This window comes from Drosophila tropicalis, unplaced genomic scaffold (assembly GCF_018151085.1).
Source record: "Drosophila tropicalis isolate 14030-0801.00 unplaced genomic scaffold, ASM1815108v1 contig_443, whole genome shotgun sequence".
NCBI lineage: Eukaryota > Metazoa > Arthropoda > Insecta > Diptera > Drosophilidae > Drosophila > Drosophila tropicalis.
In genome coordinates this window covers 1,098,227-1,125,825 of record NW_027172907.1, presented here as the reverse complement: position 1 = coordinate 1,125,825, position 27,599 = coordinate 1,098,227, and the positions used below count along the sequence as shown (strand labels likewise).

The following is a 27,599-nucleotide window of genomic DNA, read 5'->3' as shown; positions in this document are numbered from 1 at the left end:
CAGTAATCGAAACAACAGCAATTTACCCCCTCCGCTTTCCGCAACCACAAAATGCAAAAACCAAAATTGATAGAAAATTTGCATAATAACATCCTACGTTTTTGTTTTGGGGCCTTATTTGTAGCTGGTTGTTGTTTCGGTTGTTCGACAATTCAGTTTCTGTTTAAAGCCATTTAAAGCCTGTCTGCGGTAGCAAAACAGACATGGTGGTGCCTTCTCACTCTTTTTCTTTCTCTCTTCAACCAGTTTATGCGATAAAAGGCGGCAAAACGAAAAGAAACTTCCCGTAAAAAAAAGCAGCCGCCATCCACGCCTTTGTCGGTTTTTCATTGCTGCACTATGCCACGCCTACTGCACACAACTGACAACTTAAGGCGATAGAAATGTCAACAAGCTGGGTGATGAAGGGAAAGAGCAAAACATTCTCAACTTATATGTAGATATACATACATATGTACATATGTGTGTGCTCCCGCTGCCATCACTCCGACAAACCGGGCCCATTTTAAAGCAGATTTGTTTGTATTTTTTTGTGGATTGACTCTCTTTCGCTTTTTTCGGTCTTTGTAATCCCAAAAGATATATGCTTGTCGTTGTTAAATGGAAGGGTCGAAGAGTCGAAAGTGAAATATTCTTTATGAGAAGAGACTAAACAGTTCTGCCTCGAGAGTGAAATACTGTTTAGGAGATAAGAGTCTCATCATGAGACGCATAAGTTTTCCTATAAATATTGATTGACAATTATGGCAAGATTTCAAAACAACTTCGAGGCATTTTAGCATGGTTAAGACATTTCGAAATGTTTTTGGAAGTAGGTACTTTGTCTTTTAACGCCTAATTAATAAGTTTTAAACGATTAAGCTAAAGCAACTAAGATTTATGCTTATTATGTGTATGCTAATGTTGAAGTTTTAGAATGTATTTGCAAATAAGTTTTAGTAACATGCTTTATGGGTTTAACCATTTAAAAGAAGGTGGGAATACTTTATTATTAGTTTTTTTTTTTTTTTACAAAATTGTTGTGGGGATATTTTGGCAAATTGCCCGCGCTGCTATGCATATGTATGTGTAATCTGCAGCAAACGTCTGCTGCGTGATTCTGCTGCAACTGCCTTTAGTCTTTGAAAAGCATCTCTAATAACACTTTAGAGTAAAGCGGAAAAAAATGCGTGGTCGTTTGCCAGCGAACCCCATCCTCCAGGAAGCATTGACGGTTGTTCGCGTTGTCATGACAGCCGGGGCATCATCATCATCATCAGCAGCTGCAGCAGTAGCAGCATCATCAACAGCATCGTTGGATTTTAATTAAGCCAGTTAATTGTTACACATACGCCCCGTTGCACGATGCACAATTAATTTTGAAAATGCTGCAAAAAGCACGATGTAAACTCAAAGCAGCAGCAAAAAACAGTAAGTAAAAGTGGCAAGATTAAGAAAGGAGAACTTTTGAGCTAAAGCTGCTGCTGCTGTTTGTCAATATAAAAAAAATAAAAGAAAAGGCAATCAACAATATGGCAAGTCGGCGGAAATTTGATGTGTCCAAAGTTGATTAATTAAGGGATTGTTGTGTTACTTTTGCCTCTTCTGCCACACAGAACAGCAGAATGCCGGCAAGCCTGCCTTATCTTTTTGTTTCTTTGTAGTAGATTTGTGCATTGAGTAATTGGCCAATTTTAGTTAAAAATAGAATTCCTTAAAGTTTGCCAAGTTAAACCCAACTTGCCTGCCAGGCTGACACCTCAAGATTCACAGATTTACAAAATGTGCAGCACAAGCAGCAACAAAAGCAACAATAATGTCAACTATAACAAGTACAACCAGCATATACATACATAGATCCATGGACGGTGACAAATAAAACATTATGGGCAAAAAAACAATCCTACGTTTAGTTAGCTTTCTGCACTTTTAAACGATCTCTCCAACATTTCGGCTATATGAAGAAAGTCATAGCTCATTTAAATTTATTTCTAGATTATACAGTTCTTAAGAACTGAAAAAATATTTTAAAAAATTCTGAAAATTATTCAACTTTTTAGGTGCTTCAGGATTAAAAGTTAATAAGGCACTTTTTTAATCAAGTCAACTTTATATTGTATAAATGAATAAAATGAATGTTAAAAATAAAATGCGTTAATCTAAACATTTTTGACTTTTGTTAAAAGCTTAGAGTTTAAATTTAAAGACATACATTCACTAATAACTGAATCCAACGTCTTTAGTAGTTAATAATTCGATAAACAAAAATTTGTAACTAAATGAAATTACTCTTTAGGTATATGTCCTTAAAATAAAATAGTAACTACGACCATGAAAATAGATTGCAAAAGGCAAGTTTTGCCTTGCCATGATGATGTTTTTGTGTGAATATCCTAGTGTGTGTGTGTGTGTGTGTGTTGAACAGAGTTGTTCAGCTTCTTGACAGGTGTTAAAAATGGCGCCGACTTTGTTTGTTGTAGTAGTAGTTGTTGTTGTGGTTGTTGCTGTTGCACTTTATGCCAGCTTTATGCAAATTGAGCCGGCACTATGAAATCTACCAGGAAGACGAAAAAGAACAACAACAACTAGCATACTATGGAAATACAGATAGATACATATATGCATTGTATGTGCCTGCTCCATATACCTGTAGCAGACTTATAAGCTGACTTGAGTTTTGTGGCTAAGAGATTTTTCCCAGTTGCCTGTCGATTGGCTGAACAGAAAGAGACAAAGTTCCGAGTATGAATGAATTGACAATAAAAATTGGCCAAATTGGCCAACAGAGACAATGGGAATATCAATCGAAACTCAGTGGTAACTTATCTACCTATTTAAACATTTGAGTTGAACTTTAAAAGAGATACTACTGATTGGTGTTAACCATATTCATATTATTATCTTGATTAAGAAGCTTATTTCGGTTAGTTGCAGAGAAACATAAATTGGTATAAATAATAAATTTATCAAAAGAGTCTTGTGGCTTTCATTCAAATAAAATATATTCACAAGCGAAAAAGCTTAATGGAAATTATGTAATTTCCTTATTTTTTTTTGTGTGGTTTTTGCCAGAGAAACAATGAGTAACATTTTCTACTAGCTCTATTTCTTTTGGTCTTTAACCACAAAACTGCATTAGCAGATGGAAAATGTGACTAAAAACAAAAGGCGTAGAGAGACAAAAGAAATAAGCAAAGAAAAACTAAAAACGGATGACCAAGAAACAGACAGAGAAACTAAAATCCTTTAGCAAGCTTTACAATTGCCACAATGAAAAAACTTGAAAATAAAAACAAATATTGTAATCAAATCATATCAAATGTCATTGAAGTTGCGTCTTTTGTTCTCTTGCTGATGTCATAGGAAATATATCTGTGTGTACCCACCTACCTACGACTGGTATTTGAACGAAATTCCAAAAGAACAAATTCATGGTCAGGTTTTTGGGGTACTTTAGTAGTTGTAAGTTGTGCCAGTAAGATGGTTGATTGATTCCGAGAAGTCACCATTCGAAAAAAAGTTATGAGACATGTATTAATAATTGTTTTTATTTTTTACAGAAGAGATGAAATGAAGCTAAAACGGCTGTGGATCAGTTTGCCAGGTTTGTTCAAGCTTAATCGGTAAGCAATAATCGGATGATACTTTTCTATTACTTATCTATCGCCTCTCGTATCTATTTATACACATATGTACACACACATATGTACATATAACTCTCTATACGGAAATGAAAAGGGATTTCTATGAAGAACGTGACTTGGCCATCTTGTTTTCTGATATGTTTTCCTTTCGTTTCTCTTTCTTTTGGTATTAAGTGTTGGTTTCTACAAAAAAGTGAACAAAACTTACTTGAAAAATGGACAACAGAACAAAAAAAAATTGTCTATGAAGAAATGATTTTTATTATTTTTATTTTTTTGTTGTTTTCTTCTCCCCCCTCTGTTGTAAGCAATTATTTTCAAATGTGGTTACTGTAACTGAAAATCGCTTTGAAGGTTAACAACAAATGAAAAATAAGAAGAGTTGAGAGTAATAATTGGTATGGCAACGGGTTGGAAATTTGTAATGGTTTGAGTTGATTTGAGTTTTGATAGGCTTAAAGTACATAAAGTTGTTGGTTTTCCCCTTTCTATCGATACATCAAAGAGGAAGAAATTGGAAACCACACACACCAACTTAGGCACACACACACACACACATAACAAATCGAAATGTTAAAGTAAATGCTAAAGCCAAAAAAGGTTTACCAAGTTGATTTTGCATATTTGGCAATATGCATTTGTCATAAATTTCTGCATAAATATATTTTTAGCTGTCAACTAAATGCCTGCCGATTGCGTCAATTAATAATTTAACGTGGCACGAAACAGAAAATAAAAACGATGCAATATTTTGGGGTCTGCCAATACTATAAAATACCCTACAATTAAAAAAAAACTTTATATTTAAATAGTAAAAAAAATGAAAAAAGGCAAAAAAAATATTCAAATACAGTTCTTTTAAATGTTAAATGTTCTTTGATGTCTGATATACCTCAAATGTAGCGTATCAAATGAATTAATGTACATCGTGTCGACATGACCTTATATGTTTATTTATTCAAAATTGGTCATTAGCTGAACAAAATCTCATTGTGATACCGATTACTGTTTTGGGCTTACTATATAAGCCTTCTTGTCCAGATTTTCCCTAATTTATGTACTCACATTTCCGGTGCTAAGCAAAAATTGCGAACATTTATTTCACTTTCTAGTTTTGCTTTCCTCTTTCGCATTTTTATTGTGTATATATGTATGTATGTATTTCTATTTGTGGCAATTTTACTCAATTACCAACGGTTAGTACGTTGCTTTTGTCCTTGTTGTTATTTTATACCCTAGAAGGGGAAAAAACCTAGCACATCGTGAGCAATGGGTTGGTCTCAATTTGCTGTTGGTTTTTTCCCCTTTGCCAAAGTAAAATGCCAGTTACTCGAATTAACTCAAATCTAAGTGTACATTTTTACTTGGAAGTACTTTTTAGTTGGAGTTTGCCTTGATTTGCTATATACGTATATATACATATGCATTATAGTAGGATAGATCTTTGTGTAAGCGGTTTTAAATCCTAGATGTTTTCCTGGAAATTCAACCGAAAACCATTTCTTTACATATGAGTGTCGGGATTTAAGCCGCATTGCAATTTTTTCAGAATTAATGTCTCAGAATCTAACCATCAGAGTCGAGGGTATATTCAAAACGTGACTTTAGTAAGCTAGGAATTTTCTTACTTAGTTGGATTTTTTTTTTTGCTTCCTTCGTCCACTCATCAGCGCTTTGGCTTTGGCCCATAAAGCAGGAAAAACCATGGCAAAAACAAATGCTGAGTGTGATGGTGGAGGGTTTGGTTGGCTGGTCATCCTGACTCCATCCTCTTTCATTGCCCTTACCATTCCAACGTCATGGCTTGTTAATTATTTACATCAAACAATTTTTGTTGCTGCCATGCTAACAAACATAAATTTTTTCAAAAACAAAAAAAAAAATAGCAAAGTGAAGAAGGTTTTCCTTTCTTCTTCTCTTTTCTCCCCCGCTGATGTCAGGTAATGAAATGGCATTTAGTTAATCCGAGCAAATAAGTGAAAATTTGTCTTTGGCTTCTAAAAAATGCATTGGAGATTGTTCAAATCGAATTAAATAAAAATTCCCTTTTAAAAGAGAAAGCCAAATTGCCTAACCATAAATCCCTAAAATACTTAGGAAAAAAATCCAGTCTTTAAAAACATTTTGTCCTAGCAAAACTAATGCATAACAGGGCCTTACAGGAAGACAGTCATTCAACGCGACATTTTAAGATGCTTGAGCTTCTGGATGTTAAAGCTGAAAGGACATAGAAATCTTAGAAATATACCAACTACTTTGACAATTGACAGTTACATGGAAAACAAGCAGTGGGTAGAAAAAAACGGATGTACATTGCAGCATCAGCATCGATACAAAAATATCCTATAATGAAACATAGCTTCTTCTATATAAGTTTGATTTGAGTTTCATAAGACGTTTTTATAAAACGTTTATTTTTCTGTAAGGCAAATTTGGAATTGAGACCATATTAATCATTTGACCAGCCTAAATATTGAAAATATTGTTTTGGATCCCATTACTGCCCAAAATACCCTTCTCTGTCTATTTTGTGGACTCTAGGATATACAAAAAAGAAAATCGAGCATGAAGTTACGCGTATTTTCCAGTGAAAAATTGGTTGACCAAAACAGAAAAATAAAAAGAAGGAAAAAAAGCAATTATATTTAAGCCAAGAGTCTGCTTAGTGAAAGACATGTTTTTGTTTTTTTTTTTTTTCGGTCGACTTTGTTGCAGCAGCAGCAGCATCAGCAGAAGGCAAACACTTTTTGACGAAGATTGAACGTCCGCAAAGTAAACTTGGCAAATAATTTGAAGTAAGTATGTAATTTTCAACAGACTGCAATATTTTGGTAGACAAAAGGGGAGGGGTAGGTGAACAAGAGGCTGCTTCTCATGAATATTATATATGGACACACGTATTAAAATTAATGTGTAGATGGGGGGGAGGAACCATTAAATTTTCGTCTGCCATTAGTTTAATTGGTCGGCTTTCAGTTACTTAGATAGATCTACTTTCAATTTTGTCCCTACTACTGCTCCCGCTGCTTGTTAGTCATTCAAGTGGCACACACGTGGCCAATTGGGCGTTGTCCTATGTACATGTCCTTGTTGTCTTTCTACCGAATCTCGCTCTCTCTCTGTGAGTTATTCACATGAATTTAATGTAAGTTGCTCATACTCAAACACATGCTCATTATTAAGCCTTCAACTCAGTGAATTTGAATCTGAGCACTGACTTTTGTATAACACACAAATTTCTCTTGTTTGTACATTAAAAGTTTGACTCAAATCTCTAGAGCGGGAGCGCATATGGTGGTGGTGGTGGGTGCTACTAATGTGTTTTTCGTAGTACAGAACTATAAGCCGATTTTAGGTGCAAAAGGTAAAGCAAATGAATTTCACTTTTAGCCTAGGAGATTCACAAGCGGAAGCATCATCGGAAGCCCATTTAGGAGGAAATTGCAAACCCTTTTTGATGTACCTACCGATACGGTTCGTTAACAGTCAAATAGAACCATCAACAATCAGTTGAAGTGGTAAAAATCCACGAATAGTTTCTCAGCAAGTCTTAATTTTTTGGTTACTATTATCTTGAAAAAGCTGTCGACGTTTTGACATCAGCCAGTTTGCAACCTATCATTTCAATGGCACAGAAACGTTGTTCCAGTTGTGGTAATCACCTATGCCAACTTGTGTTAATGGTCTACACATTTGTTTATTTCTGATCGAGTGCAATCCGCTTAAGGTACAGCTTAAGCTAGAAAAAATGAATATCTTTGTCTAGAAATTCCTTGAACGTTTAATGGCCTTAATTTGCTACCAGTTTAAAGCTTATAAATCAGTTAAGCGATATGCATTAGGGAAACAGAGTCCTTTCAAATTGTAGTTGTATTACACAGTGGGTAGTTGCTGCAGTTGCCTTAGAGCTTTAGACAGATTAGCCTTTGATGTGGAAAGCAGTGATGTGTAAGCACACACTCGTAGTGACATACACACACAAACACACCGCATACTCCAGGTAGATACTCCCTTTTCGTATCATAATCAAGTGTTTGAGATTTCTACTTCGTTTCTTTCTTGTGCTTTTTTTGCATTTTCATAATGTAATTACGTTAATGAGACTCATTAGATGCGGCTGCAACATCAGCAACAGGCAAGGGATAAGTGGCACGTGTATAAGTATTTTTGTATATTAGGATGAAGCGGAAAGGGGGATAGTTTAGTGGGGGCTTTTGGGGGCCAGCAATTAAGGGCATAATACCGAAATATGCTTCATACATTTTCCAAAATATGGCCACATGATGTGTGCGTTTGTCTGTGCATGTACAGTATCTAGTTTCTCCTCGAGCCTCTGCTGCTGCTGCTGCTGAAGATGATGATGATGTTGTTTAGGGGCCAGTTGAAAGTCATGTCAGTGGCAACATCTGCTTGCTAATTGTACTCAAATCCATTATGCAGAGGGTGCATTTCTCAGTCATAGAATGAATGCACACACATATCAAGGCAGAGAAAGGGAAAGACAGAGTGAGACAGAGCGAGACAGAGAGAAATGGGCAAAGGAGGCTTAAAATTGGGCGGAAAATGAAACTGATGAAAATGAAATCATTCCTGTTGCCATGACATGACATTGCATGGTTAGATGCAAAAATGTTCTCCTTTAAAGTCTGAGGGTTTTCTTCTATTTTTTCAACTCTCCATCTATCTATCTATCTTGCAGCTTCATCTTACGCTTTTTCCCTCTTTTGACCCTTCTGTGGCAAAGTTTTTCAATCAAAATCCATATGAAAAGTTTTTACTAACGGGCAGACAGACAGACAAAGAGGTGAAGTGACGAAGTCAACTAGATAAAACAAAAGAAGACATAATTAGAAGTTAGAATATGAGAGAGAAGAAAAACTAATAAATTATGAAAGAAAAAGTCAGCAGGAAGAATGTAAAGATATCAAATCAAAAAAGTAAAACCTTTGTCATAGTGACCAACAATATTGGTCAATTAAGAATTTGAAATAGTTTTTTCCAAACATTATTTTGCTTGTTTCATATTAAAGCATCGTTTTTCCGCCGGAGGCTTCTCTGCCGGTGTGTCCATTCGATGGTCATGAGTATCAATGTTAAAGAGAATTCGATTTCCTTGACACCTGCTACCTTCTTCTATGGCCAGAAAATTTAATGGCCAACACAAATTGCATGGGTTTCTCTTTTTCCGTTTTTTTTTCTGGTCTCTGGCTGCTGCTTCTTGGAAAAATTGGTTAACAGTTGCCACACGTTTCTCTAATGGCCAAAGTTTGCCCTGAAAGCCCTGCTGCATTTTATGGCCTGCTAGTAGCATTTTATTATTCATAGGTCTCCCAACATATCCGGCAAAATGGAAAAAAATATTAAAAATTTGGCAAAAAAAACAGAGCCAAATGTTTTTATTTGTATTTAATTGAGCGATAGGTAAAGTTGGGGCTTGAGTTAACAGAACAATTGTAAAAGCTTTTAATTGGACCCCGAAATATATTCAAACGTAAGGGTAAAAGGGACAGGTACAAAATATATAAGTAAATCAAATGTCGAGAATGAGAACAGGCGTCAATTGAGTTAATTAGTAGAGGGCTTAAAGGGGTTTTCGACCTGGCTTTTACGACGTTTAATTGGGTTTATTATTTAATAAGCTGGCCAAGCGCAAACAAAAAACAAAAACATAAAAAAAAGGTTATGCTGTGCTGGCCCATAAAGATTATTGAAGAGCGCAAAAAAGGTAAATGAAGAATTAGCAAAAGATATGGAAAATAATGGGCCACAATAAAAGGTTTTCAAAAAAATTAGGCTCAAAAAAAACTTTGACTAAATGATACCCTGCATAACCTTAAATAACTCAAGGGTACTTTTTGATCCTGTGAAGCGAAAATAATTGAGAATTAAGGTAATATAAAGAATTTCGGCGAAATGTTCAGAGATAATTACAGTGAGATATTTTATTTAATAAGGAGACAAGAGAATTTACACAATTGTGTCTAAATAGTCAGACATCAAATGCTGCTTTAATATACCCTACTTATTTGTCTATGATAATGGGGCTTACGAAAAATACTAAAATGTATAGTTAAAGCCAAGTGGAAAGTGTTCTCAACAATTGACCGCAACCAACTTAACCATTTCCATGGCTTATCAACTCTTATAGCCATCTTTTTTATTTTCTCTCCTCATATATCTATGTATCTGCCAAACTACTACAAACTACAGATAGACAGACAGACAGACAGGCAGACAAAAAAAGGAAAAGCGAGGTTTCGCTTCAAGACGAGAAAGGAAAAGTTGGCAGCCAACATTTCTCATTTCTGTGATTTCGCCATCATCTTTCACTACTAGCCTTTTGTTGCTTGAATATTTCTTTTGGGCCCCCGCCCTGGCCCGTGTCCGACCATAAAGTTTGTTAAGACATTTCTCATGCTTATTGTTTTTTTTTGCTTTTTTTTGTTTCTGCGTTCGTTTTTCTACTTCTTCTGAGAACTTTTCCTTGTGGTTTTTCTTTATGGCTAATGCAAATTAAACTTTATTAAAATGTCTTGTCGGTAAAAGTTTTTTTTAACATTTTTTTTGGCTTACATTTATTTTTTTAGGGGTAAATTAAAAATGATTGCCAAAAACTTGTGTTTAAGAAATAAATTGTTTTCGAAAAAATTTTTTTTTTTTTAAATTTAAACTTTTATTCTATAAACAATACAAAAGGGGGGCGAGCAATAGAAAGTAATGAGCAACAACTAACAAATAAATAGTTTCCGCAAAGTTTCAGCCAGAAAATGTAAACAAATTTTGTTGTTGTCCTTTTTTTCGATTATTTATTATTTTGTTTTTGTTCTGAGCATTTGATTTTATTTGGAAAAAAATTTTCTTTATCTTTATATGCATATACATATAAATACATATATATATATTTTCATATACATACACAAATGTATTTATTATCGTATTTATATAAAAAAAAATGACTTAATCGACTTTTCAAAAAACTTAACTCGAACGCATAAGCCTAAGATTATTATATATAGATTTCAATCACACTTAACCTAATTATAATTATAAACATAACAACAAACAACAATTTGTATCAGGATTTTTTTGTTTTTTGTTTTAAATTGAATTTAATACGCTTACTTTCAGCAAGCAAAGTGGCAACATTTAAATTTTAATTTGATTTGCATTTACAATAAATGTAAATATTTATTCGAGTAGATTCGTTTTGTATTTTTTCTTCCTTTCGTTTTTGATTTAATTTTGTTTTGTTTTATTTTTTTTTTTTAGTTTTTATTTGTTACACATTGATTTATTCATTATATGCTAATTATTTAGCATTGAAAAAATAAAACTACCTTTTGCTGCATTTCAATCATTGTAATTAATTTTTCAATTATTTGCTGCTGCTGCTGTAATTATTAACGATATTGAAAATATTTGTTTGGGGCTCAATTGCAAATACTTCAATCATCAATAAATTTATGCATCAGTTTTTTGCTTGACATTTTTTTTTTTTTTTGGTTTTTTGTTTTAAGTTTAAGCAGTCTGAAGTATTCTTTGTTTTCCCAACTTTTTTTTTATAATTAATTTATGCACACAAATATGCATTTATTTGTTTTAAAAAAAAACTGTATACAATTTTGGCAAATTGCAGAGACTAGAGAGAGAAAGAGTGAGATGGAGGGAGAGCGAGATCGAGAGGAAAGGAAGAAAGTTTACCCAACTATTTTATTTAGTTAATCACAACTATTGCCAATACATATATCAAATTTATATCTATTTTTTTTTTTAATATGAATTAATGGGTTTCTGACCATACTTATTCAAAATCTCAAAAATATTTAATCTGCAAAAACAGATAACTACCCACAAGCTTAAAATAGTTTTATTGTAATCTACACAAATTCATAATAAAACCTAATTGAACGACTAAAAGCAGCATTCAAATATTTGTTTTACCCTTGTAATATTCAATTACATATTTGTATGTATACGCAACATTCAAACGATTTAGCAGAAATTCAAATGAAACAAATTTGATTATGTTCTCCATAATCAAAAACATTCCACTCGACCAGATTTATGAAAATAAAAAGAAGAACTGAAAATGTATTTGCAAAATAGAAAGCTTTTACTTTGATTTATCTTGGTTTTATTATTCGATTTCTATTCAATCTCAGTCCCTGCAATTTGCTTGCCACTTAAATTAGACTTGGATGTTTGTCCAAAATTATATTTAAGTGTTATGCTATAAATTTATATAACTACATAATATATATTTCTATATATTTTTTACATGTGTTTTTTTATTTTTGTGTTTAGAAGGTTTTATTGAAATCGTTTCTGGAGAAAATTCATATTCTGTTGTTGCATACTTTATGGCGCAATGAAATCAGAAATGCATATGAATTCTGCAGAATAAGAGCTTACCAACAGCTTTTATATTATTTGATTTTACTTTTGTTATTTATTTTTTGTTTTTTTTTTTCTTTTTTGGCAGGGTAAAGGGACGTAACGGGTGTAAGCATACATACATACATACATACATACATATATATTCGATAAAGAAAAATATATATATATAGGTTTATACAACAACGTTTTCTATGTGTTTGTGTGTTTGCATTTACTTAGATACATTTTTTCTTTGTAGCCGTGTGAAGAGAACTATTTGATTTTATGATTTTTAGTTTTTTGGTTTATGTTATTGTTATTTTTAAAGTCAATGATGCATGCCAGCGATGAGCTATGTATATGTAGTAGTAGGTATATCGTGCCTTCCGCCATCCCTTTCTCTCTTTGTAAAAAAAATTTGATTAAATATATGAGTATGTATAAATAAATACCTATGTATATGTATGTATATATAGGTATTTCTATTTTACATTTTATTCTAACTATTTATTTATTTATTTGTGTGTGTTATAACTATAAAATCGCATTACGTCACAGTTTTCACCTGTTCATCATCATCATCATGATGATCATCATCTGCATTTAAGCACAATTGATGATCCGTTGCTCCGCTAGCCTTGTCCACAACAACAACAATGGCTTGAAAGTGGACAGCAATATTCTCACTGGCCGGCACAATCTCTGGCATCTCCAACTCGTTTTCGCCATGCCTTCCACGCTTCATTAAGCTCAATAGGCGACGAATTAACGAACTTTGGCGTCTCCGTCGCGTTAAGCCAAGCGTTGCGGAAGCTGTCGCTGTCGTTGTTGCTGGTGCTGCTGCAGGTGCCGGATAGCAACGCTGTTGATTCCTATGCTACAGATTCGTCACTTGTGTTGTATTATTGGTTGTGGTTGTGGTAACCACTTGGGGTTGATGCTGTTGTTGTTGGTGCTGTTGGTGCCTTAGTTTCGGTTTGTCTGCCATCGAGCGTTCTGCCCGGACAGCAGCCAATTCATCTTGAGCCACTGGTAGCCATTTGTCAAGGAATTTCGGTCGAAACAGCAAGGTGAATGTGGTACGAAATTGTTTGCTCATCGAACAGTAGAGTATGAAATTAATACTCGAATTGATTAGAGCCAAAATGTCCATGAGGTCACCTGAAGTGTAGTAATAAATGGAAGTAGAGACGATGTTAAAAGCCCTGGCTAATTAATATTCATCTGTATTCTCATTTTAAAGCCAATTGTGACAGAGAAAGTATTTTATTCAATCTACTTGTGTTGTGTGCAAGTTAAATATAAAATCGTTAGTTTTGGCTTTCTACTTACTCAGTCTTAGATAGCACTGCATTAGAAAGGCATCACCCAGCACAGTGTTCAGTAATCCCATAATTCCTTGTGGGAATTCAGTGATCAGAAATAGCAAAAGCACTGCCAATAACATTCTTGTTGTGCGATCTGTTTGCTTCTCCTTTTCCAATGTTTTACTATTCTTTCTTGGACGCTCAGCTGGTTTGCCATTGACCAAGACTTTGGTACCATTAGTGGTACCTGTTGCAGTTGCTGTTGTTGCCGCTATTGGCTTACTTGTAAGTTTCTTTCGTCGACGCTTTGCCTCTAGTAATGCCAAAATCAGGCGCACCGATAATATTGTTAAAGCTATGCAAGGTATTAATTTAATGACCACGCTATAGATGAGAAATGTTGTATTTCTCAGTGAGGCATTATGCAAAGCTAAGTCACTGTGATAGAGACGATAAACAGTCACATTTCTTACAACAGGAGAAGGTGCTGTTGGTGCTGGAGTCGTTGTACTTGTTGTTGTTGTCACTATAGAGCTAATATTAAGGGCCAGACTTTCATTACTGAAACTTGGTGTGGAATTGAGAGCTGCCACTGTAACACTTTGCATCTCATTGCTATAATCAATAACATACTGACTTAATGGTATGCTATTGATAACTTTACCCTGTGCATCTAATTGATCCATAAATTCAGCAATAGCCGTGATTAGATATAGTGATGGCGATACAACCAATACGCATACCACATAGGCTGTAGTTATTGTTATTATCGTCGTTCGCATGCCACACCACACACGATTCTTTTGCGGATAGCCAACGGCTATATAACGCCATACAGCCAACGTAACAGTTAACCAAATTGATATCGTATGCAATACTTGGGCAAATATCGAATGAAATTTAATGAAACACGCCCAGCTATAGCTTAGTTTATCCTCTCTTGCCAGGCTATCCGTTAAAATGTAATCATGGACCGTATAAGGTATATATTCCAGCATTACAGCCAAATCGGCCACAGCCAGACCAGTGAGTATGGCATTTGTTGGTGACCTCATCTCCCGTCGTGTTAGCACAATTATGTTCAATGTGTTGGCTATGGTGCCCAGTATGCAAACCACCAAAGAGACATAGCCATGCATGTTTTTGTAGCTGCAATGAAAAGAAAACAAAAGAATTACACAAAAAGTTAAAGTACACACAGAAATAATAGAAAAACCAACTGAATTAACAAATAATAAATCCAGGGGAACGACCGACATGAATTTATGTGCTCTTGTCGCTTAAAATATGTTTTGTATAATCCTTTTCGGCTCTGATTGCAATAAGGTTAGTGTACTATACTATCAATTTATACATTCTTGTTTACCATTTAAAGTTTTCACAGTTGATTTGCAACTTTCAGTAAAATTTGAGTCCAAGCTTAAATTCGCAATCAAACTAGTTTCAAGATGGTCGTAATTATCACAAGCGATTGGTAACAAGGAGCTTTTGGGTTGCCCTTCAAATGCCATTAGTTAACCAGTGATTCTATATTATTAGCCAGCTAGCTAGTTAATTAAAATGGTTTTCGAATTAATCATTCATTGTCATTTGAGCATACATATACACCGATCATATTGCTTAAATATATATCTCTTAGCCATTTATCTCATGTCAACTTAAATTCGTTGCCATTTAGAACGAAAAAGTAGTAGCAACGTACCACCCAGAGGTTAGCAACTCTTGACTATGGCTATGCTTTTAGTTTTAATTAGTCAGAACACCCCCGCCGATGTTGCCTTCGTAAGTAAGTCTGTTGGGCAATGGTTAATGGTATTTATAAGCCACAAAGTGGCCTAGATGTGGCTCTGTGGCTCAGTGGTTGTGTTTAATTAAAGGTGTAGAATGGGTTGGATAGATTGGATAGTATGTCTTGTCTAATGCCAAAGATGTTGCTGTTGCTGCTGCTGCTTCTTCTTCTACTGGTACAATGTGGCAATTAGATGTGTATCTAACACTTGGCCATTTACTTTTGTGTCAAAGACGTGCCAAATTGCTAGCGACAGCTCTCGTACTCTCTCTTTCTCTCTGAGTGTGTATGTGTGTGGGTTGTTTGAAGGCGACACTTGACGCTGTCACGCCCAGGCCAGACGACACGCCCCCACCTTAACCCCAAGACCCCTTCTAGCCCCCCGCCGTACAAAAACGACACGCAGAAAAAAAAGAAAAGCCGTCTCAAAGCGCCACTCAAGCGGCAAGCGACAAACGACAAACGAAGAAATTCAAACGCCAATGTGTCAGGGCCAACCAGGGAGCATACCAATCCTTTCGCCGATGCCTACGTGACGTATGAGCTATATTAATGGCGCAAAAAGCCGAAAAAGTTTGCCAAAAACCAAGAAAACCGAAAAAAAAAGAGAAGGCTCTAAAAGAAACCGCAAACACACGCACAAAACAAGCAATTAACATAAATAATAAAGAACATTTTCGTTTTCTGTTCTGTTCTGATGTTTTTTTTGGCGGGGCTTGGCTGAGCGGTTAGCCCTTTGTCAAAACATGTACGAAAAATTGTTGTCGGTTCTTCTTGTTTAATTTTCGAAATGCGTTTTCACTTTCACATTTTGGCAAACATTTCTCTCTCTCTCTCCATATTTAGTTTCTTCTCTTTTTACGCTGGCTGCTACCTACGGGTTTCTGCTTATTCCCCGAACAATAAAATAATAAATTATTGTTACATATGTCCTCTGACATGGATGTTAAACGCTCTTTCTCTCTCTCTCTCTCTCTCCTTTTTCTTGCTTTCCCTCTGATAGACAGACGAAAGGACAAACGGACGGACGTGCGTTTGGGACACTTTTCTCATTGCTTTTCACTAGTTGAAATTGAGTGCGAAATTGAAATAGGACAGACATCAAAGTCAAGCCATAGGAATGCACCTACCCAAAGTGAGACGACGACCCTTGTCTAACCTGCGAACATCATCGGGTTAGGGAATTTACAACTCCATTCATCAAATTCATGCTCCTTCCCTTCCCTGAAAATAAAATGCAACTGACAAAACACACACATTCCATTTGAGTTAGCCTAGCTTCGCTTTTCTACCCCATGAAGAATGTTTCTTTCGCTTAGTCTAATTTATTGCCTTTGATAATCCATGTTGATGAATGGTGGCTCACGACAAGAATGAATGAACCAAACGAACCGCTGAATGAATGAAGAGCAGAGTGAAAGTAAAAGTTATTTGAAGAAAACAGACCTAAAATTGTTTTGTTCACCTGAACTTTTACTGTCGGACAATGAGTGTCTCTGAGTGAAAAGTTTTATGTTGAATAGCTGAAATATATTTCATAGTCTATTGCCTTCTGCTTAAAGCCAAGTTTAAGATTTAACCTAAGTCATAGTTTAGGATTTTCATTTAACAGTGAAGTTAAAGCCAAGTAAACTTCTTCTTGGGATTTTGTAATATTCTTGGTAAGACTAGAAATTTTCAGAATTTAGATAACTAGATTTTCTTAAATATTAATTATAAAGTTTATAAGATGATAACTAATATATTTTTTACCTGAAATCGTATAAAACGCACTTCTATATGATAGCATTTTCTTAGAGAAGCTTACATACACATATTTTCTACTTAACTGTCATTGGGTTTTAGGTTTTAGTGAAAATTTCACACCGAAAGCAATAAACAATTTAACTAAAGGCCTCCGGACACATACAAACGCACACACACAAACAGGACACACATGTCGCTCATTCAGATGTGCGGAAGTTTATTAAAGCTTTTTCACGTTCGTTGCTCGTTTCGCTTTACTTTCTGCCAGTCAACCACAAAGAAAAATGCAGCTGCAAGTAAGCGATGCTCAGAGATGCAGGGTGACACTGAAGCCGCAGAAGACTAAGTCTTGTCTGCTGAGTGTGGGACTCTCTCTCTCTTTTTTCTCTATATATATACATACATATAAATTTTCTGCTAAGTCTAATTTGTTGAATACCATAACAACAAAAGCAACAACAACCAAGTAGCAGGAAGCACACCATCACAAACACCAACAAACGCTGCTTGAGGACACGCAAAGCCAAACCAAAAGCTGAAATGAAAGCATCTTTGTGTGTTTTTTGTTTCTTTTTTGGTCTAAAACTTTGAGCCTCAGCATATCTGGCCAAAATTTGAATGTTGAAAGTTAGAGTTCTTTGGTCTCCACACACACACACACCATCCGTTTGCCCACAACAACTGAAGGAAAACTAAACAAAGGCAGTAAAATGTTGATCTTTAACAACGGCAAAAGTGGTGAGGGATGACTCGGCAGAAGCTGGAGAAGGAAGGTAGCGTAACATACCCAACCCCAGACTAAATAAAAAATGCTGCAGGCTTTGACATTTTTATTGGCACTGGTTAAAGGAAGGAAAAACAAAAACATTGTGTGTATGCCCAATGTATACGGAAATGTAAGAAGACGGTTTTATTGCAGATATTTAACTAAGAGACTCCCAAAGTGTTAACGGAAAGTCCCAAGTTCTAAATTTTTGGGAACTTCCGTCGGTAAATAAACATATCTGGGGCTATGTACACACATGAAAACAACTTTTCTTGATCATCAAATGTTACATAATATTTTTTGTTTACTTAATTTTAAAAGTCGTACATTTATCGCTGCTAACACTGTACTGTACAATGCAGTGTTCAACACTGTATACTGTTATCAGTATAGAAATTCAATAGAGTTTCATGAGTAATTAGGGAACTTTTTTTTAAATCTTCTAGTACGCAAAGACCAAAGTTTGAAAGAAATATACTTGTAGAATAATTTATTTTGCAATTTGCTTTTTATATTTGGAATATGAATTCTTAATTTGAAGTACAACCAATCGCTTAAGGATTTTGTTATTGGTGTTCAATTTTTTAGAACGGCTTGCAGTCTGATTCAGTTTACAATATTAGTTACCCAACACAGTATTGTCCAATGCGGAGTTGTTCAATAGTTGTTCTGTATTTTTTGCTATAAATGCGTTGAGCTCATTTAGCTAGTCACAACTCACTTATTTTCCTTAATTCCTTAGTTCAAAGCAATAAATATCTTTTCTATTCCTTTTTTTTTTAAATTTGGTTTACCCAAATTTACCCACTTTAACCAGTTCTGTAAGTCCTATATACTGTCGCATACGTTCGGAGCATTGAGACTGCATTTTCAGTTATTGAAATACAAGATTTTCTATAATTTATTTTAGTTGCCGACGCAAATCAGTTTTTGAATTTTAAATTGTTTTTAAAACAAATGATATGAATGAAATGTTAATGTAAGTATGCGTTATATTTAATTTTTAAAAAGAAACATATTGAAATTCGTGTTTCTAATTCCATTTCCATTGAATTTTATGGTGGTATTGGTTAATTTGAAAGGCTATAAATAATATATATACGTAGATTTGTATTCTGTTGACGAATTACTTCTAATAAGTAATTGTATTCTGTTCACAAATTACTTCTCAATAATTTTTTTTTTTTTTTTTTTAATTTCATTTATTGGTTAATTGAGTTAGGTTGACTTAATAAATAACAGTATATCATTTTTTTTTCAACTTATGCTAGTCTCTCATCGAGCTCTCGGCAGAAATAGATGTTTGTAATTTAGACTTTCTTTTCAAAAATAAATTTGTTTTTGTATATATACTTAAAAGCTAAATTAGTGTAATGAAACCAAAATCGATCGCAACAAAAAGTAAGGAAAAAAATATGCGTAAGTAGGGTAGTTTAAGATAAAAGAAGAGAAGAAAACAAATTTTAAGACCGAGCCTCAATTTCTATGAGCCACCAGAAAAGCTTCCTTGATGCTAACTGGAATTCTTTGTCTCTGATCGATAGAGATGTATCAAATCTTTTATTTTCAACAGTTAAGCTTTTTGATTGTATTGACTTATTATTTGCTCTTCTCAGACTTCTCAATAATTGATCTCAGTTTATAGACTGACGAATTGGGTTGTAAATAAATCAGAAAGATTTCCCTTAGAATGTGTTTTTGAGATCTCGAAATGCAGAATTTTTTTTTTTTTTTGTCGGTTGGGTCTCTTCTCTTCTTTTTTTTTTTTTTTTTTTTGAAGAGTTACCCTATGCCACGCCCATTTCATTTACGAGTTCTTGGCATGCAAGGGCAATAAATATATTTTGTTACCTTTTGTACGACTTTCCGCATTTTTGTATTCGTATATTTATGGGTGCAGTTACGGGTTTTTTTTTTTTTTTGGACCTGGTCATTAAATTTGTTGCCTACACTGTTGCTGCTTTTGCGTTGAGTTTAGCGTTGGCTACTTTTTTTTTATAGGGCACAATAGGCACACAACATACAAGAAACAGAAAATTGGTTATAGGAAATCAGCATTAAATTGGATTCAAGTCATCAATTGATGGTTCGTGGCCTTGTCGCAAATCACAGCAACAAAACGGAAAACAGAAAACAAAAACAAAGAACAAAACTTTTGGGTTAATCGTCAATTTCATTTGGAACCAAAAATTATATGGCAAATCGAAATTGAAGAGACTCCCCAGAGAAATGATGGTTAACTGTGTTACTTGTGTGTTCGTAGGTGAGTGGGGGAAAGTAGGTCGCTTAGCGCTAATCGATTTTTGAACGATGCCATATTGTTGTCATCAACTGAATGTTGTTTGAGTTGTTGTTGCTGCTGTTGCTGCCCTTGAGGTACCGATTCCCCTGCCATACCTCATTCCCTGCCCCCTACTGAAGCTTGCGTTGTCAATGTTGCTTTCGTTGTTGCTGCCTCAGTCAGTCTCTGGCATTGACATTGACATTGGGCAATTCTCCACCCACTTTTACTTTGCATTTTACTCTGCCTCACACTTACCTTGTATGAAAATTATCCATGCCACTACCGCAGTAGAGCGGCGCAGTTTCATTGTTGCCACTGGCCATTGTTGTAGTTTATTGTTGTTGTTGTTGCTGGTTCGGTTCGTCTCGTCTCTATTTACTCCTGCTTGAGCTACTGTTGCTGTTGCTGTCGCTTGTTTCAGGTTGTCACTCAATGCAATCGCATTTGCGACCAAGGACAACAGCAACAACCACGAAACGACGACCCGGACACGGGCATAGACAATTGTTGCATTAATAATTGAATTCTTTACAATTTAAAGCTGCAATGAGACAGAAGGAGAAAGAGACATCAAGAGACTGAGTGAGTGAAAAAAAGATATAGACATTGATATAAGAGCATGTTAAACATGGCGTATAATTAATGTGAGTTTGTAAATTGTTGCACATACGGCGCATTTGCCGCACACTTGAAAGCATTTATATACATATATTGTACATTAGTCGAAAACTTCAATTCACCAGGCCTCCACGTACTCCATACTCCCACACCCTGACGCCTCTAAGCAAATCTTCTCTTGTGAGTGTGCGTGTATGTGTGTCTTGACTCTGGGTGCGTGTTGGTGGCCCCAAAGCCGATTAGGAAAAATGTTGTTAAATTTTCATTTAGCATTCACATCATGCACAAGCTTGGCATCTTTCTTTTCTTTCTACTCAAATGCCTCTGCTGTTACTTGCAACTTAATTAGCAACAATTGCCTTAAGAAAGAATTGCAGCTTTTACAGACTTTTTTTTTTTTTTTTTGGTTTTGTGATACCTCAATTTAAGAAATACATTTTCATCCACTTAATCATTCCAAATGTGCCTTATAAATAAACCGCACTAACCGAACGACCCAAGGATGAGGCCAAGCAACAGCAGCGGCCAAGGCAAGTCCGACTCATCATAAAAATGCAGCAGATGCTGCTGGCCACCATTGACTGACAGACCACATTAGTATGGCATAATTTCCACAGAGGCGTAGTTCGGTAGGGTGATCCACTTAGTTCCAACTCAGTTTCTTAGTAAAACTTAATTATTTCAAGCTTAAGTTTTAACTTAATCCACATTGGTTTTGAAAACAAAAATCTATTTGACATAATGAAAGGATAACTAAACGATTAACTAAATAAAATATTTCATAATTTAATACTTTTTCTCTCTATTAGATAAATTTGTCAATGATTTTCATAAAATATTCCTTTTTTCCCGCTAGTTGCTCTGTCTCACTACTAATTTATACACAGCCTGAGGAAGTTAAGTGCCTACGCTCATGATGTTGTGGCATATATCAACATTTTTGTATTTTTTTTTTTTTTCGCTGGGCTTTCGTGTGGGTTAAATTAGATTTGTATTCGGGATGCTTCGTGGATGGATGAATAGATGGATGGAGCGTGGCAAGTAAAGTAAAACGCAGATAAATGCATTTTTTTGTTGTTTTCTAGGATTCTTTCTCTTTTTTGTTATACCCTCACTGAAGGTTATATGACTAACGTCAGATGTTTGAGCTCAAAAAATAGATGTTTCCAAACAGATACAAAAACATACATTTTTATCAGCGAAAAAAGCCAGCACTCTTCAGCTAAAAAGTTATTGTGATTAACTTAGAATTCAAGCGCAGGAAGATTAAGCAGATCTTAGTAACGATTGGTAGAAAATTGTGAAACTTAATAAAATTACAATAGTCCAGAACTGCAAGAGTATATAAAGCATAGCGACTAAGATATAAAGCTTCTTTGATATTTTTTCTTCTGAAAGTGTGTCCTGTAGTAAATGTTTTCCGTTTCTTTTCTACGTGCACTGAGGCTACAGCTATTTGTTATCTGTCATGTGTTCTTCGCACTCGCTCCAACGCCGACGCTCGTTGCGGCTGTAACAATTTCTATGTGGAAAGATTTTAATTGCATTTGCTAGACAGCTGCACTTGGCAGTTGCATGAGTCGAAGGAGAGAAGGCAGGGAATTGCGGCTGCAATTAACACGTTCCATGAGGCGCAAAACCGCAATGCCAACACACTGTTTAAACATGCAGCCAGCAAAATGGAAACTAACCGAAACAGAGGGAAAGAGAAAAGGCGACAGCAATATAAAGATGGATAGAGCAGGAGAGAAGACGAGACTAAAAGCTGAACCATAAAAATGAAAGGAAGCCAAGCTGGTAATTTGATTTGCAAAATTTCCGTAATGAAATATTTACTGAGCTGGCTAAGTAACAAATTGAATAACTTCCTCTAATATCAAGTCTTTCTCTTTCTTTTCTTCTCTTTCTCTCTCTGTGTGTGCCGCGCTCAACAATCATTATAGCCATGGGCTTAAGGGCATAGAGTAGAGTGAACAAAAGCGGAAGTTAAATTGTGACTTTTTCCCTCTGTTGTATCCAGTATCGCCAGCCCAAAAAAGTAGGCTATGAAAAATGTTGACGATTTTTATAGGGCGGCCTTGAAAAAATCAGTGAAAACTAACATACGAGCAAGTAAGAGTCAGTCAAATCACGCAATGTCAGTTATTTATCAAACAGAAACTTTGAAAATTTAACCATGACGAAGATTGTCGAATTGTTTGAATTTCTCTTCACATGGTTCGAATTTCTCTTCCACTTGTACATGGTCAGTTCTTTCCTTAAAGCCTTTGATGATAATGAGAATCTTTGTTGTTGTTGCCTTTGATTGATAGGCAAACATTTTGGTCAATAATTTGTTTTGTAATTAATTTATGTTTACATTAGATCGGTGTTCTACGTGATATGTGAAATCGATACGATTATATAAATTAATTGCCCAGCCATCGGGGCATTGCATAATTCTTAATAATAAAATATATACAACAATTACAATCGAGCGAATATCAATTTCATACAATTTAACTATAAGCATAAATTAATTTGGTTTTAATTACATATGATGGAAATGATTAATGAATGACAACCCAGCTGGGGGCAGTAACAGTAAAAGCTATAGTAGCACAGATGCCTTTACAGAGACAAAGAGCAGAGTGTGGGAGTAGAAACGACTGTGAGTGAGTGAGTAAGGAGGTTGATGCGAAGGGAAAGGAAAACTAAGGTAAATCAATAGATTGCTATTGAGTGATTTTCTTAGCAGCAAAGCAAGCACAAACAAGAACTTAATTTTGCGCATGAAAAACGTTTTAATAACACAACTGAATAACATTTTCTCATTTTCAATACTCTTTGCCAAACAAAACAATCTGACATTTGTCATAATGTTTGCCTGTCACTCTAATTCAAAATTAATAAAATAACAAACTTAATTAATTACTTGTATGCATATTAAAGTGCTTGATGCAAAAAAAAAAAAGATCAGAAAAAATCAATTATCGCCAAGGGTATAGAATGTTCGAAAAGACCAAATGGTCATTTTTCGTCTCATAGTCCAATAGGTAACAATAACAACAATAAGAACAATGAAATGAATGGAAAAAAGGTAACAAACGAGAAATTGAAACCACAAACTGATTTCCGCATACAAAATGGTATTTTACAACAAGAAGAACAACAACATCTCTAAATCCTGAGAACTTGCCACGCCCAATCATATTGTCGTTGCGGTCGGTCCACTCACTTGTGTATGCAGGGCCACAAATAGCCGCATTGAAGATATTGGCGACGTGAAGATATGGGATTGGACATGGGATGGAAAATGTCGCCAAACAAAAGAAAAATGGCCAGCAAATGAAATGACATTTGTTGTGAAAGAAGAAATGGCGTCTCTCGCCTATCCTTTCGCTCTGTGTTCGTTCTATCAACGATTTTTGATTTATGCATTTACATCATTCTACCGTGTCTTTAGTTACTCTTGAAGCATAAGCAAAGAATTTTCAACTAAGAGTAACTAAGTTTTAATAAAAAAGACCTAACTTTACTCAATCATTATATTGATTATATATACTTATATTTGAAGTCAAAGTTGTCGTTCCCTTCTTCTTTCTTTCTTTTTTGGCCGGTGTGAAGCTCAACAGCTGAAAAAAGGAGCCAATAATAAGTATCTATTTGTGTGTGTATTTTGAGTATGTGAGTGTATGCGAGTTGCTAAAATCTTGGCTCAAGTGTTTTTTGGGGTCAACAAGTGGAGTGCAGTGGAGTGAAAAGGGTTTGAACTTAATGAAACTTACCAGCGAAGTGAAAACTTTTAAAGTTATTTTCAAGTTTTTTAGCAAGAAATTCTTAAAGCCATTATCACCCTTTTTAAATTTTTGAACATTTTTTATATTTCTAGCAAAATAATTTAAAAATTGATAAATAAAATGATAAAACAATCTTTGCAAGTACCGAAATAATCCGCTACATAATGTTTTTTGATTGTACATCCTCTTTGACATTCCTAAAAACAAAACAAAAACCCAACATAATTTTCCCATTAGTTATTTATCTATTTGTTGGTGCAAATATTTAGGGGATTTAACTTCTTTATTCAATTTTTTGCAATAAGTTCACTTTATTTAATTTTCTGCAATAAGTACACTTTTAAGTTTAAACACATTGACACAAGTGTTACATATGTATGTACTTTGATTTCATTTCGTTTATGGTTTTCGTATAGAAAGATTTCATCTTAAGTGAGCATTGAGCATCATTTTGTTAGCTGATTATATTTCATTGCCAAAGACAGGGAGTGGCAAGAAGAGAAGCCTTTAATGCCTAAATCAGGGTCATTTCAAATGCCTGGGCTTAAAGTTTGGCCTTCAATTCACAGCCAAGCACTTGAACATATATTTATGAATGTGTGAGCGTGTGTGTATGTGAGAATATGTATGTATGTTTATATATTTGAAGGTATATACAATCTTTTTGCGGTTCTGTAATTTCATTTGCTGTTGGTCATGGCAATTACAGTTGGAACATATTCCATTCCATTTGGTTGTATGTATGTGTTGTCTATTTTTGTAAGCAAATGAAATTAACACAGCATCAAGGGGCAGATATAGGCACACAAACATAGACATTGCCACATACGCACTTGTACACCCATAAAGAAGCCACAGCGGGTGAGCTAGCCTGAACTGTGCTGGGCTGGGCTGGGCTGGACTGGGCTAGTCTGGTCTGGGGCTGTCTCCCTAAGCTATCAATGGCAAACGCTGAAAATGAGACTATGCCTGCTACTTATGCCGAGGCTGCTCAGCCTCAGTCACAGTTACAGACCCAGCCACAACCGCAATCCACATGCCGCTCCCTCACTCTAGGTTCTTTCTCCTTCCCAGAAGGATACGAATACGAATATATATTGTATGTATGTATATATATATAATACATATATATGTATATGTAGAGCTAGTGAAATGTGTATATTCGCCTGGCAATTCCTTCATTCCGTTGGGCTGTCAGTTGTTGTTGCTGCTCATTCATATCCATTGTGGAGAAAATGCAATCAAATTACTTTGATGTTTCCATTAATGTCGTTTACTTTAACGCTGAACGAGAGCAACGGCAGCCGGATGAATGAATGAATGAATGAATGAATGAATGAATGAGTGAGTGAGTGTGCGAGTAAGTGAGAGAGTGAATGTATATGATAATGTCAGTATCATCTGTTTTGCAGCCTGGTGTTGCCGCTTGCTGCTGCCTTCCACTTGGCATGCCTCATTTCATTTTGCCTCCATATCTTCTCCTCGCTTCTCATATCGTTTCTCTGTTTCTGTTTGCTTTGTCACTGCAAATCACAACACAATGTCCTTCCTGGCATTTTTATTGAGACGAACCAAGAAGCAGCTCCGGCCTCCATTTTCTCACAAACTAAGCGTTTTTTTTTTTTTTCCTTAACTTGGCTCTCGAAGGAATGCAGGCAAAACCTTAGTGGGCTCCGATGTATACGAGAAGCAATTCATTTGAGTTATTATCTATATTGGTAGCATTGCTTAGGTGGATTCCTAGACAACCAGACATTGCCTGGAGGAAAATGTTATACTATATTCATTTCGTTTTCTCTTTTTTCCTACTCTGTGTACTTTTTTTTTTAAATTTGTATATTAAAATATAAAGAAGAATATTTTTTACTATTTAAAGTGTCATTTCCCTTTTTCTAGGCTTTGGTGCGGTCTCTCTCTCTCTCTCATTTTCTCCCTTGAGCACTATCTACAGCAAGCAGGCGAGCATTTTATTTTATTATTTGCTTTTAGTTTTCCCCGTTTTCACTTTACACACACAAAATGCATTTCCTTGTCTTTTGTGGTGAACAGTAGATGGGAAGGAAGAGAAACAAACTCTTCAATGACAGAAGGAGGGATTAATAAAATGTTAAGTATATTCAGAGGCGTACAATTTACTTTTGGAAACAGGTTTTCGAAGAATTGATAATGGATTAATTTTAAATATTTTCCAAAAACATCTGGCATGATCTTTACAGAAGATTTCAATCTGGTCAAAGAATAAATTTATTGGAATTATCAATGACTTTGCGATCTAAAAATTGGTTTCATTTAAAATGTCCCTGTGATCTTCTTACCTCAATTCCAATTGAGTTTTCCAACCTAGTGCTGCCTGTACTAGTGAGAATTCTTGTCTACGTCCATGTTAAACCGTAAAATTTCAAAGATAAAATGAAAATGTGCAACCATGTGTAGACAACAAACGTAGCTAAAAATTTTCCAAAATATATTGCAAATTTAATCCATTATATGCGATCTGTATCTTTTTACCAGCTAATATTTAGCATGTATTAAATTGTTACTTTGGTTTCAATTATCTAAACGCAAGTTACCTGTTTGTGTCATGTTTTTATTGCACTTTCAAATTCAATTCTTAAGTAAACATTTCGTAAGAAGGGCAAGAATTTTAATTACTCTTCTTCAAGTTGATTCTTTGCTTGGCATTTTTGTTATTTACATAATTTGATTTTCACATTTTCACACCTTTCGCTCTCTGAATCTGACTCTGACCTTGTGTTTACTTTTCAATGGAGACCCAAACTCAAACCTAGACTCATAAGAACCCAACCCGACCACTTTGGTAACCATAAGATTCACGAGCCAGTGCTTCTGTATAATGATAGACGACGACAACGACAACGAAAACGGGGAATGGCGACGACGATGACGACTACGATGAGGACGACCTCTTGGCTCACTCTTTCGGTTTTCGTTTCCATTTTCTTGTTTGCAATTGAAAGGCAGGCAGGCAGAACACAACACAAAATGGCTAAGCAAATAGCCAACTAATGCACTTGACGTGGCCCAAAGAAGACGGCAGAAGGCAGGATGGTAAATAGATGGTAGAAGGCAAAAGGCAGAGGCACTGAAAGCCAAGCGGCAGCGGCAATTGTTGTTCATGGCAGACAGGCAACAGCTGCTTATTATGACCGGGACAAGTCGTAAATGGCCAACGACGAAGAAGAAATCAAGTTCAGGTGTCAAGTAAATTGATTTTACCCATCATTCTCATCGTTTTTCTGTTCCTTCTTTTTATTGTTACACGCGGGCATACAATTTATTTTTGTGGTTAT

General features: G+C 35.2%; 1 protein-coding gene across 1 annotated transcript; it reads right to left on the bottom strand.

Moving 5' to 3' along the window:
• Positions 1-12,740: 12,740 nt before the first annotated feature.
• Positions 12,741-20,432, bottom strand: LOC137573874 (G-protein coupled receptor dmsr-1-like). Its single transcript, XM_068285943.1, has 3 exons — positions 20,147-20,432; positions 13,332-14,455; positions 12,741-13,160 (listed from the first exon to the last, which is right to left on the bottom strand). The coding sequence occupies exons 1-3, from the start codon at positions 20,212-20,214 to the stop codon at positions 12,877-12,879; spliced, it is 1,476 nt and encodes a 491-aa protein (XP_068142044.1). The 5' UTR covers positions 20,215-20,432; the 3' UTR covers positions 12,741-12,876.
• Positions 20,433-27,599: the final 7,167 nt, after the last annotated feature.